This window comes from Pelophylax lessonae (genome assembly GCF_965119305.1).
Source record: "Pelophylax lessonae genome assembly, chromosome: 12".
Lineage (NCBI taxonomy): Eukaryota > Metazoa > Chordata > Amphibia > Anura > Ranidae > Pelophylax > Pelophylax lessonae.
This window is the reverse complement of record NC_138779.1, coordinates 766,427-785,816: the sequence shown is the minus strand read 5'-3', so window position 1 is coordinate 785,816 and position 19,390 is coordinate 766,427. Positions and strand designations below refer to the sequence as shown.

At 44.9% G+C, this 19,390-nt stretch overlaps 1 protein-coding gene across 1 annotated transcript in view; it reads right to left on the bottom strand.

Annotated features, from left to right (window-relative positions):
• The window catches only part of LRRC38 (leucine rich repeat containing 38), a 50,228-nt gene extending 48,796 nt beyond the window's left edge, over positions 1-1,432 (bottom strand). The window contains exon 1 of the mRNA XM_082274487.1: positions 549-1,432. Coding sequence (XP_082130613.1) covers positions 549-1,179 — 631 coding nt within the window. The 5' untranslated portion in view covers positions 1,180-1,432. The remainder of the gene's footprint in view (positions 1-548) is intronic.
• Between the last annotated feature and the right edge of the window lie 17,958 nt (positions 1,433-19,390).

Genomic DNA, 19,390 nt, shown 5'->3' with positions numbered 1-19,390 from the left:
GTGGACAGACACGTATGTGGACAGACACGTATGAGGACAGACACGTATGAGGACAGACACGTATGAGGACAGACACGTATGTGGACAGACATGAATGAGGACAGACACATATGTGGACAGACACGTATGGGGACAGACACGTATGTGGACAGACACGTATGTGGACAGACACGCATGTGGACAGACACGTATGTGGACAGACACATATGGGGACAGACACGTATGAGGACAGACACGTATGAGGACAGACACGTATGTGGACAGACACGAATGAGGACAGGCACGTATGTGGACAGACACGTATGGGGACAGACACGTATGGGGACAGACACGTATGTGGACAGACACGTATGAGGACAGACACGTATGAGGACAGACAGGCCACATTTCGGGTTCCCATCTGTGGAGCAGTGAAGGAGTGGAAGGGATGGCTGGCATTTCCCTGGAATCTGGGGGTACGTAGATGGTGGGGTCTACTCAAACATGGAAGGGTTTGGGGTTCACACATGGAACTCTCTAACATGTCATTGGGTGACGGTGTGACCCACCTTTCTGCAGTTTATTGGAATTCTCATCAATCCAGAAAAAGAGGTTGGCAAACTCGCAGTCGCATAGCCAAGGGTTCCCCTCCAGGCGGACGGTCCGGAGAGACGGCAGCGATTCCAGCACCGCCACGCTTAAACTTTGCAGATTATTGTCATTGAGTTCCAGCACTTGGAGAGCGTCCAGGTTCTCGAAGGCTTCTTGGTGAACCTCGGAGAGATTATTGTTCCCAAGACTCAGCTTGATGAGCCGGTCGGCCGATTTGAAAATCCCGGCTTCCAGCTGGGTCAGGTTGTTGTAACTTAAATCCAGGAAGACCAGGCGGGTGGAGGTGCTGAAGGTGCCCTCTTCCAGGGCGGTCAGCGAGTTGTTCCGGAGGTCCAGGTAGACCAGGTCGGCGTAGAACAAGAACAGGTCCGCCGGGATGGACTGGATGTGGTTGTTGGCGGCCAGAAGTTTCCGAATGTCCAAGGGGAAGAGATTGGGAAGGCTGGGAAGTCCTTGGTCCCGGCAGTCTATGGTGTGATAGTCCAAGCAGATGCAGACTGAAGGGCAGAGGAGACTTCGAGGTAACATGAGGAAGAGGCAAACCAGGCAGAAGAGAGGCGAGGCGTAGCAGAGGACGCATGGCAGCATTGTAGAGGATTTCCAGCAAGGACTAGGACAGAGACATTGTCCTCCGCTCCTTCTATGTGAATGGATCCTGGAGATCGCATAACATCACAGATCAGATGGCAGCAGACTTGGGGGAGGGGAACACACAGGGAATTACTTGGAATAAAATAGCTTCAGTGTAAGTCACTCACCCAATCTGCCGAGAGAAAACCAATCACATCCACCATGGATCCTTCCCCGGAGCACCTGTGGAGGAGACGTCAGGAAATTTACTGACAGCGTCACATAATGTACATCCTATGGGGGGGGATTTACTACAGGCCACTAGACTGCGCACTCTGCAAGAGATTCCTACATGAGGGGAAGCTTCACTTTACAAAGAATAGCCAATCACAGGCAAGGAATATAAAAAAAACAACAACATTTTTGCTTGCACATGATTGGATGATGGAAGTCAGAAGTCCCCCCCCCCCCCCATTTACTAATCTCTGGAGGAACTGCACTTTGCAGAGTGTGCAGTCTATTTGCCTTTAGTAAGCCCCGGAGATCGCATGTAATTCGGATCGCACTGCTCCTAAATGACATGCGATCTCTTTGTATGGCTGCATTCGCACCGCATCCGCACTAAACTCGCACATGAGGCTTTTTTTTATCCACAGCAGAATCGGATCGCAAAGTGGTTCACACTAGTGCGATCCGATTCTGTGCAAACTTGCAGATCGCACTGCGATTAACTGGGGGTGTCGTTAACATTTAATTGACACCCCCTGCGTATCGCATATGGCAATGTGAACTGCCAGAGGTGCGGATGCGATGCGGGAACACGCTGCATATTCCCAGCGTCCCTGCATGGCACAAATGTGAACCGAGCACATAATCCCCCCCCCCCCCCATCTCTGCCATCCTCACACATTCCATAGTTACATAATTACATAGTTAGTGAGGTTGGGAAAAGACATCAGTCCATCCAGTTCAACCTATAATGTGTTTGTGTGTTTGTTGTTAAGCGTACATTGTATACCCCTGTATGTTGTACATTGTATACCCCCTGTATGCTGTACATTGTATACCCCTGTATATTGTACATTGTATACCCCTGTATGTTGTACATTGTATACCCCTGTATGTTGTACATTGTATACCCCTGTATGTTGTACATTGTATACCCCTGTATGTTGTACATTGTATACCCCTGTATGTTGTACATTGTATACCCCTGTATGTTGTACATTGTATACCCCTGTATGTTGTACATTGTATACCCCTGTATGTTGTACATTGTATACCCCTGTATGTTGTACATTGTATACCCCTGTATGTTGTACATTGTATACCCCTGTATGTTGTACATTGTATACCCCCTGTATGTTGTACATTGTATACCCCTGTATGTTGTACATTGTATACCCCTGTATGTTGTACATTGTATACCCCTGTATGTTGTACATTGTATACCCCTGTATGTTGTACATTGTATACCCCCCTGTATGTTGTACATTGTATACCCCTGTATGTTGTACATTGTATACCCCCTGTATGTTGTACATTGTATACCCCTGTATGTTGTACATTGTATACCCCTGTATGTTGTACATTGTATACCCCCTGTATGTTGTACATTGTATACCCCTATATGTTGTACATTGTATATCCCCTGTATGTTGTACATTGTATATCCCTGTATGTTGTACATTGTATATCCCTGTATGTTGTACATTGTATACCCCTGTATGTTGTACATTGTATACCCCCTGTATGTTGTACATTGTATACCCCTGTATGTTGTACATTGTATACCCCCTGTGTGTTGTACATTGTATACCCCCTGTATGTTGTACATTGTATACCCCCTGTATGTTGTACATTGTATATCCCTGTATGTTGTACATTGTATACCCCTGTATGTTGTACATTGTATATCCCTGTATGTTGTACAATGTATACCCCTGTATGTTGTACATTGTATACCCCCTGTATGTTGTACATTGTATACCCCCTGTATGTTGTACATTGTATACCCCCTGTATGTTGTACATTGTATACCCCCTGTATGTTGTACATTGTATACCCCTGTATGTTCTACATTGTATACCCCCTGTATGTTATACATTGTATACCCCCTGTATGTTGTACATTGTATATCCCTGTATGTTGTACATTGTATACCCCTGTATGTTGTACATTGTATATCCCTGTATGTTGTACATTGTATACCCCTGTATGTTGTACATTGTATACCCCTGTATGTTGTACATTTTATACCCCCTGTATGTTGTACATTTTATACCCCCTGTATGTTGTACATTGTATACCCCCTGTATGTTGTACATTGTATATCCCTGTATGTTGTACATTGTATACCCCCTGTATGTTGTACATTGTATACCCCCTGTATGTTGTACATTGTATACCCCTGTATGTTGTACATTGTATACCCCTGTATGTTGTACATTGTATACCCCCTGTATGTTGTACATTGTATACCCCTGTATGTTGTACATTGTATACCCCCTGTATGTTGTACATTGTATACCCCCCTGTATGTTGTACATTGTATACCCCCTGTATGTTGTACATTGTATACCCCGTGTATGTTGTACGTTGTATACCCCTGTATGTTGTACATTGTATACCCCCTGTATGTTGTACATTGTATACCCCCTGTATGTTGTACATTGTATACCCCTGTATGTTGTACATTGTATACCCCCTGTATGTTGTACATTGTAAACCCCCTGTATGTTGTACATTGTATACCCCTGTATGTTGTACATTGTATACCCCCCTGTATGTTGTACATTGTATACCCCCTGTATGTTGTACATTGTATACCCTTGTATGTTGTACATTGTATACCCCTGTATGTTGTACATTGTATATCCCTGTATGTTGTACATTGTATACCCCTGTATGTTGTACATTGTATACCCCCTGTATGTTGTACATTGTATACCCTTGTATGTTGTACATTGTATACCCCTCTATGTTGTACATTGTATACCCCTGTATGTTGTACATTGTATACCCCCCTGTATGTTGTACATTGTATATCCCCTGTATGTTGTACATTGTATATCCCCTGTATGTTGTACATTGTATACCCCTGTATGTTGTACATTGTATACCCCCCTGTATGTTGTACATTGTATATCCCCTGTATGTTGTACATTGTATACCCCCTGTATGTTGTACATTGTGTACCCCATGTATGTTGTACATTGTATACCCCCCTGTATGTTGTACATTGTATACCCCTGTATGTTGTACATTGTATACCCCCTGTATGTTGTACATTGTATACCCCTGTATGTTGTACATTGTATACCCCCTGTATGTTGTACATTGTATACCCCTGTATGTTGTACATTGTATACCCCCTGTATGTTGTACATTGTATACCCCTGTATGTTGTACATTGTATACCCTTGTATGTTGTACATTGTATACCCCTCTATGTTGTACATTGTATACCCCTGTATGTTGTACATTGTATACCCCTGTATGTTGTACATTGTATACCCCTTTATGTTGTACATTGTATACCCCTGTATGTTGTACATTGTATACCCTTGTATGTTGTACATTGTATACCCCTCTATGTTGTACATTGTATACCCCTGTATGTTGTACATTGTATACCCCTGTATGTTGTACATTGTATACCCCTTTATGTTGTACATTGTATACCCCTGTATGTTGTACATTGTATACCCTTGTATGTTGTACATTGTATACCCCTGTATGTTGTACATTGTATACCCCCTGTATGTCGTACATTGTATACCCCCTGTATGTTGTACATTGTATACCCCTGTATGTTGTACATTGTATACCCCCCTTTATGTTGTACATTGTATACCCCTGTATGTTGTACATTGTATACCCCTGTATGTTGTACATTGTATACCCCCTGTATGTTGTACATTGTATACCCCTGTATGTTGTACATTGTATACCCCTGTATGTTGTGGTCTTTAAGGTGCCCATCTAATAGTTTTTTTAAACTATCGATGCTCCCCCGTTCTGTCTCTTTAAAGACGGAACGGAAATATGCGGTCTCTGGTTCAGGGGGTTGTAGCGGCGGGGGGGTGGCTGCAGATAGAGGAGTCACCCTGATACCGGTGTTCAGAGGGGACAGAAGGGAAATACACGGCCTTGGATTCAGGGGGTTGTAGCGGGGGGATGGGTGCAGATAGAGAAGTCACCCCAGTATCGGTGTTCGGAGGGGACGGAAGGGAAATACGCGGCCCTGGGTTCAGGGGGTTGCGGTGCAAATCACATGCGATGTCTGACATCATATATGTGTGAACCGCCACTAACAAAAGACTAATGCAGACATAACACCGAAGGACAAGTAGGATGTAATATGACATTTCTGTTATCAGGTTTATATATGTAGCACTCTCCTAGGTAGGTGCTAGTGAGGACATGGGTTGGTTTGGCGGGGGGTGAATGTAGCGCCCTCCTATGTAGGTGCTAGTGAGGACACAGCTCGGTTTGGTGGGAGGTGAGTGTAGCATCCTCCTAGGTAGGTGCTAGTGAGGACATGGCTCGGTTTGGTGGGGGGTGAGTGTAGCACTCTCCTAGGTAGGTGCTAGTGAGGACATGGCTTGGTTTGGCGGGGGGTGAGTGTAGCACCCTCCTAGGTAGGTGCTAGTGAGGACATGGCTTGGTTTGGCGGGGGGTGAGTGTAGCACTCTCCTAGGTAGGTGCTAGTGAGGACATGGCTTGGTTTGGCGGGGGGTGAATGTAGCGCCCTCCTATGTAGGTGCTAGTGAGGACACAGCTCGGTTTGGTGGGAGGTGAGTGTAGCACCCTCCTAGGTAGGTGCTAGTGAGGACATGGCTCAGTTTGGCGGGGGGTGAATGTAGCACCCTCCTAGGTAGGTGCTAGTGAGGACATGGCTCGGTTTGGTGGGGGGTGAATGTAGCGCCCTCCTAGGTAGGTGCTAGTGAGGACATGGCTTGGTTTGGCGGGGGGTGAGTGTAGCACTCTCCTAGGTAGGTGCTAGTGAGGACATGGCTTGGTTTGGCGGGGGGTGAGTGTAGCACTCTCCTAGGTAGGTGCTAGTGAGGACATGGCTCAGTTTGGCGGGGGGTGAGTGTAGCACCCTCCTAGGTAGGTGCTAGTGAGCCCCAGAGGGGCTGCAGGTAAATCTATATTGTTCTCTGCCTATCAGAGAGCAGGATCTGTTAGTGAGGTCTGCTCATTGTGCTCAGAGTGCCACTCATTCGGTCTGGAGAATGTTTCACACTGGTCCAATAGGGAGGCATGTTGGACAGTGGGAGGAAACCTGACAAATGAATGCACAGGCTTTTGATACAGTCCTGTTGATTGGCAGAGGGAAAGTCGCCTTGGTGCATGCTAGCATACTGTATAAAAGCCAGGAGCATATGTGTTCGGGGTCTTTTGTTGGATAGCGGAGTCCTGGAGGGAGGGGGCGGCTGTCTCCTCCTTTGTAGAGGTGCCATGCGGCCTCAGGAGGTCGTCCTGAGGACCATAGAAGTGGTCGACAGGAACTGAACCCAGAGGTCCAGGAAAGCTGACTGAGAGGGGAGACGCTGGAGACCCTGGGACTGCAGTATTGTGAGTACAGGAACTCGTGTCAAGGGGCCTGACCTGAGGGGGGCCACCCTGCTCCTAGGATAGTCAGTGGATGGGTGTCTGAAGATAAGAGTTTGTCCATCAAGTCGTCTTGAAGGAACCAAGAGACTTAATTCCTATTCATCCAAAGTGTCAGAATGGAATGGCAGCCTGGATGTTCCACATCTAGAAGCAAAGTAGGGAAGACAGAAATCCTCCAATACCCTGAATCGGAGTTTCCCATTATTCCCTTCTCCTATCCCCAATATAAAATAAACAACCAAATACCCCAAATACCCCGGACTGATTATTGGAGTGACGAGAGACGAGGGAGAAGGAAATTGCTTATAGCCGTGGGACCCGGGGACCGCAGAGAGAATATCTGACAGCTCATACGGGGGCGGGGCTACATATATATTATATTCTTCTTCTATCTTACAGACAATGAAATGTCACTTTCCATTTATTTTATGTATTTCTTCATGACGGTCAGAGATAAAATTATTATCATCACTTATAATCATATTTAACTCTCCTAAAAAATGTTTTTTTTTACAACAAACACGTGATACTTCCCAGCTCTGCAATGGCTTCCTCTTCTTCTGGGGTGCCCCTGACCCCTCCCTCCTACCGGTGGTCCTGGCCCCTCCCTCCTGCCAGTGGTCCTGACCCCTCCCTCCTACCGGTGGTCCTGGCCCCTCCCTCCTGCCAGTGGTCCTGACCCCTCCCTCCTACCGGTGGTCCTGGCCCCTCCCTCCTGCCAGTGGTCCTGACCCCTCCCTCCTACCGGTGGTCCTGGCCCCTCCCTCCTGCCGGTGGTCCTGGCCCCTCCCTCCTGCTGGGGGTCCTTGCCCCTCCCTTCCAAGCAGCTTGCTATGGGCGGAGCCCAGGCAGGCTCACTTCCAAGCTGCAGCTCTGCTTGTCCATTCACACACAGAGCAGTGGCTCTGCCCCACCCCTCTCTCTCCTGATTGGCTCAGTGGCTGTGATCGCCAATGGCTTCTGCTGCTGTTTTAGCCAATGAGGAGGGAGATTCCTTTGGGAGCTGAGGCTCTCTTGTACATCACTGACTGGAGATGGAACTCAGGTATTAGGGGGACTGAAGGACTGGGGGGGGAGGGGCACACAGAAGATTTTTTTTACCTTCATGCATCGCCTTTACAACCACTTTAAAGGGGATTTCCACCCTGGGAAAGTTTTTTTTAATAAAAATCCCCCCGGGACAGTCAGGAATAGTACATTCCATAATGGCTAGCCTCTGATCTGTCCCGGGTCGCACTTACCTGCAAGAAGAAATACTTACCTTGTATTGTCCAGCGCTGCCATCTCAGGTGTGGGCAACTTGAAGCCGGCGCGATCCTCTTCTGTCTTCTTCGGTCCCATGATGCACTGCGCTGGCCCCGTTGTCACTTCCCAGATGCTGTATAGCAAGGTATGACGGCGCCTGCACCGGAACTGACGTCGGGGGCGGGGCAGGCGCATTGATTTCTGGGAGCGATGACGTTCAGCTCCCAGGAATCATTGCAGAGCCAGGAAGTGACGAATCGCCGTGGCCGCCGAGGGGAGGAAGAGGAAGTAAGGTGAGTATATTTTCTTCTAAACCAGGTAAGTAAAAAAAAATAAAAATTGCGATTATCCATTTGTTTTTCAGGTGACCCCGGGCATGAAGATGGAGGTAAGTATCATTTTAGGGTGGAACTCCGCTTTAAATATAAAATGTTCTGTGTTGATGTTTTGTTTCCAGCCAGCAGGTGGAGCCCTTGCCTCCCTTTCACATGCTTACCTCTATTTCTATCCCCTCTGATGATAGCAGATATACAGAGCTCAAAAGCTCAAGCTGAACTTCACAGACCCAGATAAATGGGTCAGAGCAGCAACCCATCCCCCGTCTCTGAACAGACAGACACAATGGGGGGGGGGGGGGGGAGATAGACTGAGCACTCCGCAAAGTGCAGGTCTTCTAGAGCTTAGAAAACAGGGGGGGGGGGCTCTGCTGACTTCCTTTATCCAATCATGTGCAAGCAAAATACTGTTGTTTTATTTTCCTTGCATGTGATTGGCTATTCTTCACAAAGTCTAGCTTCGTCTCATTTACTAAGCTCTGGAGGAACTGCACAGCGCCCGCCTATTTTCCATTAGTAAATCCGCCCCAAAGAGTTGAGTGAACAGTTCCGGGAGAAGATCATCCGGCGCACCGGGCAGAGATAGAAATAAAATGTATAAATATTACAGGAAATACTACGGACCCTGAATTGTGGGGAATGCCGGTCGCCTGGCTGTCTCTGTCTGAATGTGAGAGCAGGAAATAGTGAACTCATTTCGGGGTAAGACTCCTTCCTCGGGTTTGGGAATGTGGGTCAGTCCATGGGGGGTCCCTGGTATGATCTACCTGAGGTCACATGACAAGCGGAGTGCTCAATTCCCAGCGGCCAATGGTGTCAGCGGCCCCGCAGCGGCCCCCAGGGTGCTCCCCAATGATATAATAATGATATTTATGTTCTTGGCGTTCAGAGAATGCGCAGAAAATCGCACTGTGTGTTTGCGTGTGCGTCCCTCGCCTTCAGTGGGCGGTCCCGTCCATCCTCATGCCGTTTCTGAGCGTTCAGCTTCGCAGGTAACCGCGTGTTTTGCCGCGATTGTTGAGCGTTTAAAGGTGCAGAAAAACACGGATATGCGCGCTGCGTTTAGGGCGGCATTAACAATGAATCGCACCGCAATTGTGACGTGATTTTTGCATGTTTCACGATTGTGCAGAAATACCGTCATTACCTCCGAAGCCGCCTGTCATCGCCCTCCTCCAATCTGATTGATGGGTGTGTGGACATTTCCCAGCATGCAGCAGTCAGATGAGTGAGACAAGCGGATCATTACCACAGACAGCGATCGGGGGAGGGAAATGTCCTCATCTGGGTTCAGTTTTATGAAGATAAATGAGGGGCGTGGCCTTGTATGAAGAGACGCACGGCGAGGAAAAAAACGCCATTTCATACAGTGACAGATAAAGAAGGAATCTGACCCAAACCATCCATATGGGAGAGCGCATTTTACAGGTGTATAGTACAGGTGTATAGTACAGGTATATAGTACAGGTGTATAGTACAGGTATATAGTACAGGTATATAATACAGGTGTATAGTACAGGTATATAGTACAGGTATATAATACAGGTGTATAGTACAGGTGTATAGTACAGGTATATAGAACAGGTATATAGTACAGGTATATAGTACAGGTATATAGTACAGGTGTATAGTACAGGTATATAGTACAGGTATATAATACAGGTGTATAGTACAGGTATATAGTACAGGTATATAGTACAGGTGTATAGTACAGGTGTATAGTACAGGTATATAGTACAGATATATATAGTACAAGTATATAGTACAGATATATATAGTACAGGTGTATAGTACAGGTATATATAGTACAGGTATATAGTACAGATATATATAGTACAGGTGTATAGTACAGGTATATATAGTACAGGTATATAGTACAAGTATATAGAACAGGTATATAGTACAGGTGTATAATACAGGTATATAGTATATTATTGTATAGTACAGGTATATAGTACAGGTATATAGTACAGGTGTATAGTACAGGTATATAGTACAGGTATATAATACAGGTGTATAGTACAGGTATATAGTACAGGTGTATAGTACAGGTGTATAGTACAGGTATATAGTACAGGTATATAATACAGGTGTATAGTACAGGTATATAGTACAGGTATATAGTACAGGTATATAGTATAGGTGTATAGTACAGGTATATAGAGCAGGTATATAGTACAGGTATATAGTACAGGTGTATAGTACAGGTATATAGTACAGGTATATAGTACAGGTATATAATACAGGTGTATAGTACAGGTATATAGTACAGGTATATAGTACAGGTATATAGTACAGGTGTATAGTACAGGTATATAGTACAGGTATATAGTACAGGTATATAGTACAGGTGTATAGTACAGGTGTATAGTACAGGTATATAGTACAGGTATATAGTACAGGTATATAGTACAGGTGTATAGCACAGGTATATAATACAGGTGTATAGTACAGGTATATAGTACAGGTATATAGTATATTATTGTATAGTACAGGTATATAGTACAGGTATATAGTACAGGTATATAGTACAGGTATATAGTACAGGTGTATAGTACAGGTATATAATACAGGTGTATAGTACAGGTATATAGTACAGGTGTATAGTACAGGTGTATAGTACAGGTATATAGTACAGGTATATAGTACAGATATATATAGTACAGGTATATAGTACAAGTATATAGTACAGGTATATAGTACAGGTATATAGAACAGGTATATAGTACAGGTGTATAATACAGGTATATAGTATATTATTGTATAGTACAGGTATATAGTACAGGTATATAGTACAGGTATATAGTACAGGTATATAATACAGGTGTATAGTACAGGTATATAGTACAGGTGTATAGTACAGGTGTATAGTACAGGTATATAGTACAGGTATATAATACAGGTGTATAGTACAGGTATATAGTACAGGTATATAGTACAGGTATATAGTACAGGTGTATAGTACGGGTATATAGTACAGGTATATAGTACAGGTATATAATACAGGTGTATAGTACAGGTATATAGTACAGGTATATAGTACAGGTGTATAGTACAGGTATATAGTACAGGTATATAGTACAGGTATATAGTACAGGTATATAGTACAGGTGTATAGCACAGGTATATAATACAGGTATATAGTACAGGTATATAGTATATTATTGTATAGTACAGGTATATAGTACAGGTGTATAGTACAGGTATATAGTACAGGTATATAGTACAGGTATATAGTATATTATTGTATAGTACAGGTATATAGTACAGGTGTATAGTACAGGTATATAGTACAGGTATATAGTACAGGTATATAGTACAGGTGTATAGTACAGGTATATAATACAGGTGTATAGTACAGGTATATAGTACAGGTGTATAGTACAGGTGTATAGTACAGGTGTATAGTACAGATATATAGTACAGATATATAGTACAGGTATATAGTACAGGTATATAGTATATTATTGTATAGTACAGGTATATAGTACAGGTGTATAGTACAGGTATATAGTACAGGTATATAGTACAGGTGTATAGTACAGGTATATAGTACAGGTATATAGTATATTATTGTATAGTACAGGTATATAGTACAGGTATATAGTACAGGTATATAGAACAGGTATATAGTACAGGTGTAGTAAAGGTGTATAGTACAGGTATATAGTACAGGTGTATAGTACAGGTATATAGTATATTATTGTATAGTACAGGTATATAGTACAGGTGTATATAGTATGGTTTATAGTACAGGTATATAGAACAGGTATATAGTACAGGTATATAGAACAGGTATATAGTACAGGTATATAGAACAGGTATATAGAACAGGTATATAGAACAGGTATATAGTACAGGTATATAGTACAGGTATATAGTACAGGTATATAGTACGGTATATAGTACAGGTGTAGTAAAGGTATATAGTACAGGTATATAATACAGGTGTATAGTACAGGTATATAGTACAGGTGTATAGTACAGGTGTATAGTACAGGTGTATAGTACAGGTATATAGTACAGATATATATAGTACAGGAATATAGTACAAGTATATAGTACAGGTATATAGTACAGGTATATAGAACAGGTATATAGTACAGGTGTATAATACAGGTATATAGTATATTATTGTATAGTACAGGTATATAGTACAGGTATATAGTACAGGTATATAATACAGGTGTATAGTACAGGTATATAGTACAGGTGTATAGTACAGGTGTATAGTACAGGTATATAGTACAGGTATATAATACAGGTGTATAGTACAGGTATATAGTACAGGTATATAGTACAGGTATATAGTACAGGTGTATAGTACAGGTATATAGTACAGGTATATAGTACAGGTATATAATACAGGTGTATAGTACAGGTATATAGTACAGGTATATAGTACAGGTGTATAGTACAGGTGTATAGTACAGGTATATAGTACAGGTATATAGTACAGGTATATAGTACAGGCATATAGTACAGGTGTATAGCACAGGTATATAATACAGGTGTATAGTACAGGTATATAGTACAGGTATATAGTATATTATTGTATAGTACAGGTATATAGTACAGGTGTATAGTACAGGTATATAGTACAGGTATATAGTACAGGTATATAGTACAGGTGTATAGTACAGGTATATAATACAGGTGTATAGTACAGGTATATAGTACAGGTGTATAGTACAGGTGTATAGTACAGGTGTATAGTACAGATATATAGTACAGATATATAGTACAGGTATATAGTATATTATTGTATAGTACAGGTATATAGTACAGGTGTATAGTACAGGTATATAGTACAGGTATATAGTACAGGTATATAGTATATTATTGTATAGTACAGGTATATAGTACAGGTATATAGTACAGGTATATAGTACAGGTGTAGTAAAGGTGTATAGTACAGGTATATAGTACAGGTGTATAGTACAGGTATATAATATATTATTGTATAGTACAGGTATATAGTACAGGTGTATATAGTACAGGTATATAGTATGGTTTATAGTACAGGTATATAGAACAGGTATATAGTACAGGTATATAGAACAGGTATATAGTACAGGTATATAGAACAGGTATATAGAACAGGTATATAGAACAGGTATATAGTACAGGTATATAGTACAGGTATATAGTACAGGTATATAGTACGGTATATAGTACAGGTGTAGTAAAGGTGTATAGTACAGGTATAGTGCAGCTGTATAGTATAGGTATATGGTAAAGGTGTATAGTACAGCAGGTATATAGCAGTTTGACCACTCTGGCAATGTGACCGCTCCGCAGTGTGACCGCTCCGGCAGTGTGACTTCTCTGGCAGTGTGACCGCTCCGCAATGTGACCGCTTCGCAGTGTGACCGCTCCAGCAGTGTGACCGCACCGGCATTATGAGTGCTCCGTAATGTGACCGCTCCAGCAGTGTGACTGCTCCACAGTGTGACCGCTCCGGCAGTGTGAGTGCTCCGCAGTGTGACCGCCCTGGCAGTGTGACCGCTCCAGCGGTGTGACCGCTCCGCAATGTGACCGTTTCGGCAGTGTGACCGCTCCGGCAGTGTGACTGCTCCGCAGTGTGACCGCTCCGGCAGTGTGACCGCTCCGCAATGTGACCGCAGTGGCAGTGTGACCGCTCCACAAAATGACCGTTCCGGCAGTGTGACTGCTCTGGCAGTGTAATATCTCCGCAGTGTGACCACTCCGCAGTGTGACCGCTCCGGCAGTGTGACCGCCCTGGCAGTGTGACCGATCCGCAGTGTGACCGCTCCGGCAGTGTGACCGCCCTGGCAGTGTGACCACTCCAGCAGTGTGACCGCTCCGGCAGTGTGACCCCCCTGGCAGTGTGACCGCTCCGCAGTGTGACTGCTCCGCAATGTGACCGTTTCGGCAGTGTGACTGCTCCGGCAGTGTGACCGCTCCACAGTGTGACTGCTCTGGCAGTGTAATTGCTCCACAGTGTGACCGCTCCGCAGTGTGACCGCTCCGGCAGTGTGACCGCCCTGGCAGTGTGACCGCTCCGCAATGTGACCGTTTCGGCAGTGTGACTGCTCCGGCAGTGTGACCGCTCCACAGTGTGACCGCTCCACAGTGTGACCGCAGTGGCAGTGTGACCGCTCCACAAAATGACCGTTCCGGCAGTGTGACTGCTCTGGCAGTGTAATTGCTCCACAGTGTGACCGATCCGCAGTGTGACCGCTCCGCAATGTGACCGTTTTGGCAGTGTGATTGCTCCGCAATGTGACCGCTCCGCAGTGTGACCGCTCCGACAGTGTGATGGATGAAGACATGGATGTATGGAGACATGGATGGAGACATGGATGGATGAATGGATGGATGGAGACATGGATGGATGAATGGATGGATGGAGACATGGAAAGGATGGATGAAGACATGGATAGATGGAGACATGGATGGAAGAAGACGTGGATGGATGGATAAAGTTGTGGATGGATGGATGGATGGATGGATGGATGGATGGATGGATGGATGGATGGATGGATGCAGACATGGATGGATAAATGGAGACATGGATAGATGGAGACATGGATGGAAGAAGACATGGATGGATGGATGGAGACATGGATGGAAGAAGACATGGATGGATGAAGATGTGGATGGATGAAGACATGGATAGATGGAGACATGGATGGATGGAGACATGGATGGATGGAGACATGGATGGATGGAGACATGGATGGATGGAGACATGGATGGATGGATAAAGTTGTGGATTAGCCCAAATTGGAAAGATACGATTATTTGAAGTATGGCAACAGGGCCCTGTGCCCACCCATGGGGAGATTGCTGCATGGATTAGATCTGGACCACTTGATAATCTACCAACTACGACATTTTCTCCTCTCTGTTGGACAAAGGGGCTTCATACCAAGGGTCTTAACCCCTATTGAATCTTTATGTAGAGCAGGGGATCCCCTCAAACATAATCTGTCCCTATTTTACTCAATGTGGACAGAGGAACCGGAGGGACAACATCTGTCGTTTCTATCTCAATGGGAGCGGGAGCTTGCAATTACTTTGACACAAATAATAAGATCCTAAGACTGGTACATAAATCTTCTATGGACTGCAAATATCAGGAGGTGGGATATAAAATATTACTGGGTGGTGCAGAGTCCCCGTGTTGCTGCATAGGATGGGAGCAGACTGTTCAGATAAGTGTTGGCGTTGTGGGTCGGAGGTGGGGTCAATGTTCCATATTTTTTGGACTTAAGCCTCGTACACACGCACAGATTGTCGGCTGAACGATCGGCCGTCTTTTGTCCAGTGTTGTTTGTTGGTTGGAATGGGCTCTAGACTTGCACTGGACTTTTGTTGGCCAACAAAATCCAACTTCAGAAGTGATGTCATGTGATGGTTGACTTTCCCTGTGTTTTTTCTTCTCTGAGCATGCCCAGTCTTGCTAATCTGATTTTTGTCTACCGGAATCTGTACTGACTGACGAACAATTGGCCGTTGTGGTGATGGCCTACAAAAATTTTATAGCATGCACACCAGATTTTGTTAGGCCGAAAAGTCGCAGTCGGTTGTCGGAAGCATCATACTAACAAGCCGACAATTGGCCGATTGGACGTTGGCCAACAATCGGTGCGTGTGTATGAGGCTTTACCCCCTTCTGCGACCCTTTTGGATTAAAGTTGCGGCAGTCATTAAGCCAACTGACTGCAGTGGAGGTTGGAGATGATCCAACGTATTCTCTCCTCCACCTCACGAGAAGTTCAATCCACAGATATAAGATGTCCCTGACACTCCAACTTCTTAATGCTGCAAAGGCATGAATCCCAGCCGTGGGGAGACAAACTCAACCTCCGGGAAGTAGTTTATGGTATTCAAAAGTTAATGAGATTTATAAGAAGGAGGAGTTAACTGCCACATTAAAAGAACTGGGAGGAGCAGACTAGAGACCGATGGAGGCCATGGGTGAATTTCACTGCTACAGAGGCTTATCAATGGGAAGTCATGTAATGTGGCTCCCTATGGGGTGCACTTTATTTTTATGTTGGGCTCTATTCTGAACTGTGCTTTTTTCTTTTCTTTGGGGTTGGATTACAATCGGCATTTTTCCGAGGCACAGAGATAAATGCCTCTCTAACTCGGTGGACGATGATAGGAGACTCATTATGGGAAAATTTCTTCTCTTTTTTTATTCACTTAGGGGGATTGTACTTTACCACCATGTTTTAAGTTTGTATTTGTATTCCTAATATTTTTTGACACGAGGAGGATATCACAATTGCATGAGGACTCGAGGGCATACAATGCGATTAGAGGAGAAGCGTTTTAACCTCAGGCAACGTGGGGGGTTCTTTACTGTTAGGACTACAAGATTGTGGAATTCTCTACCACAAGAGGTGGTTTCTGCGGGAAGTATGGTGACTTTCAAAAGACTCTAAAGGGCCGTACACACTTGACGAAAATCTGACGAAATATCCTCCGATTTTTCTCTCTATTGCTCGCGTTCACAACCGTTTTTAGTAGAGTGCATAAATGTTCACGAAATTTCTCGTCCGATTTGTTTTTTTTTTTTTGGGGACATTTTTTCCTAGACTTCCGGGTCGTCAGCAACTTCAGACCAAGCGCGGCCTTTCGTATCCGATTTTTCACGGACGTACTGCATACAGATTAAACGAAAATTGGTTGTCTGGGGACGGACGATAAAAATTTTGGTGTTTGTCCCTCCGTTTTTTTACGTTGAAAATTTCGGCATCGGCTGCTGAAAGTTGTGTACACACTAGCCGAAAATCGGACGATTTTACCTCAGACGGGAATTTTCGGCAGATTTTCTACAAGTGTGTACCCCACTTTAGACTTACATCTCAAGGATCAGAACATTCAGGGGTATGAGAGATGATTACAGCCACACACACCTACACAGGGGGAACTCCACCCACACACACCTACACAGGGGGGACTCCGCCCACACACACCTACACAGGGGGAACTCCGCCCACACACACCTACACAGGGGGAACTCCGCCCACACACACCTACACAGGGGGGACTCCGCCCACACACACCTACACAGGGGGAACTCCGCCCACACACACCTACACAGGGGACTCCGCCCACACACACCTACACAGGGGACTCCGCCCACACACACCTACACAGGGGGAACTCCGCCCACACACACCTACACAGGGGGAACTCCGCCCACACACACCTACACAGGGGACTCCGCCCACACACACCTACACAGGGGACTCCGCCCACACACACCTACACAGGGGGAACTCCGCCCACACACACCTACACAGGGGGAACTCCGCCCACACACACCTACACAGGGGACTCCGCCCACACACACCTACACAGGGGGAACTCCGCCCACACACACCTACACAGGGGGAACTCCGCCCACACACACCTACACAGGGGACTCCGCCCACACACACCTACACAGGGGGAACTCCGCCCACACACACCTACACAGGGGGAACTCCGCCCACACACACCTACACAGGGGACTCCGCCCACACACACCTACACAGGGGGAACTCCGCCCACACACACCTACACAGGGGACTCTGCCCACACACACCTACACAGGGGGAACTCCGCCCACACACACCTACACAGGGGGAACTGGATGGACTATTGTCTTTATTCACCCTCACCTACTATGTAACTATGTTTATCATACGGTTTGAGTTTATTTATTTTTTTTCTCTCTTCCCTTCTGCGATGCTTCATATTCACATTTTTCACTGATAAGAATATTTGTAGCACAACATTTAAAATATTGTTGGCAAACACTCACTGTGTGTTTTTTTTTTTCTCCCTTGAATTGATTGTCTCCTCTTTTACGATCATTTCTCTATTAAGGGTAAATGTTCCATGGAAAATGTAATATTTTGTTTTTTGTTATATTTTAAACTGAAAAATTAATAAAAATGATAAAATTAAAAAAAAAAGTTGTGGATGGATGGATGGATGGATGGATGGAGACATGGATGGATGGGGACATGGATGGATGGTTGGAAACATGGGTTGTTGGAGACATGGATGATTGGAGACATGGATGGATGGATGGATGAAGATGTGGATGGATGGAGACATGGATGGATGGATGAAGATGTGGATGGATGGAGACATGGATGGATGGATGAAGATGTGGATGGATGGAGACATGGATGGTTGGAGACAAGGTTGGATGGAGACGTGGATGGATAGAGGCATGGATTGTTGGAGAAATGGATGAAGACGTGGATGGATGGAGACATGGATGGATGGATAGAGACTTGGATGGAGACATGGATGGATGGAGATGTGGATGGATGGAGACATGGTTGGATGGAGACTTTGATGGTTAGACACATAACTGGATGGATGGAGACATGGATGGATGAATGGAGACATGGTTGGATGAAGACTTGGATGGTTGAATGGATGATGGATGGATGATGGATGGATGATGCATGGATGGATGATGGATGGATGGATGGATTATGGATGGATGGATGATGGATGGATGATGGATGGATAAATATTGGATGGAGGAATCATGGATGGAGATGGATGGAGGCATGGATGGATGATGGATGGATGGATGATGATGGATGGATGGATGGATGATGGATGAATGGTGGATCAGCGTTTTTCCCTCGTGGTCATGTTTCCTGGTGGTGAAATTCCTCCATGTGACATCTCCTAATAAAACGTCAAATCCAATCAGATCATCCGCTGATCGCCCGGCACCTCCGCCAGACGCCTATTTATAGAGTGCTGCCACCGCACCAATCATAGGCAGCCATTGTAATGTGGGTGAGGGGAGCGCAGAGCGGAGGTAATGTCCTGGTAAAGTTTTTAATTGCAGATTTCCTGACACGGCGCGATCTCTGCCATCTGATTGATGAGGCGGAACAGAAACATTCGTCACCTTCCACCAATCAGACATTCCACTTCTCCCCATCAATTACTGAGAAATATCGGCAATTCTAACCCCCCAACCCCCCCCCCCCCCCGTAGGAGCGCCACAATCCCCCCCCCCCCCCGGAGCA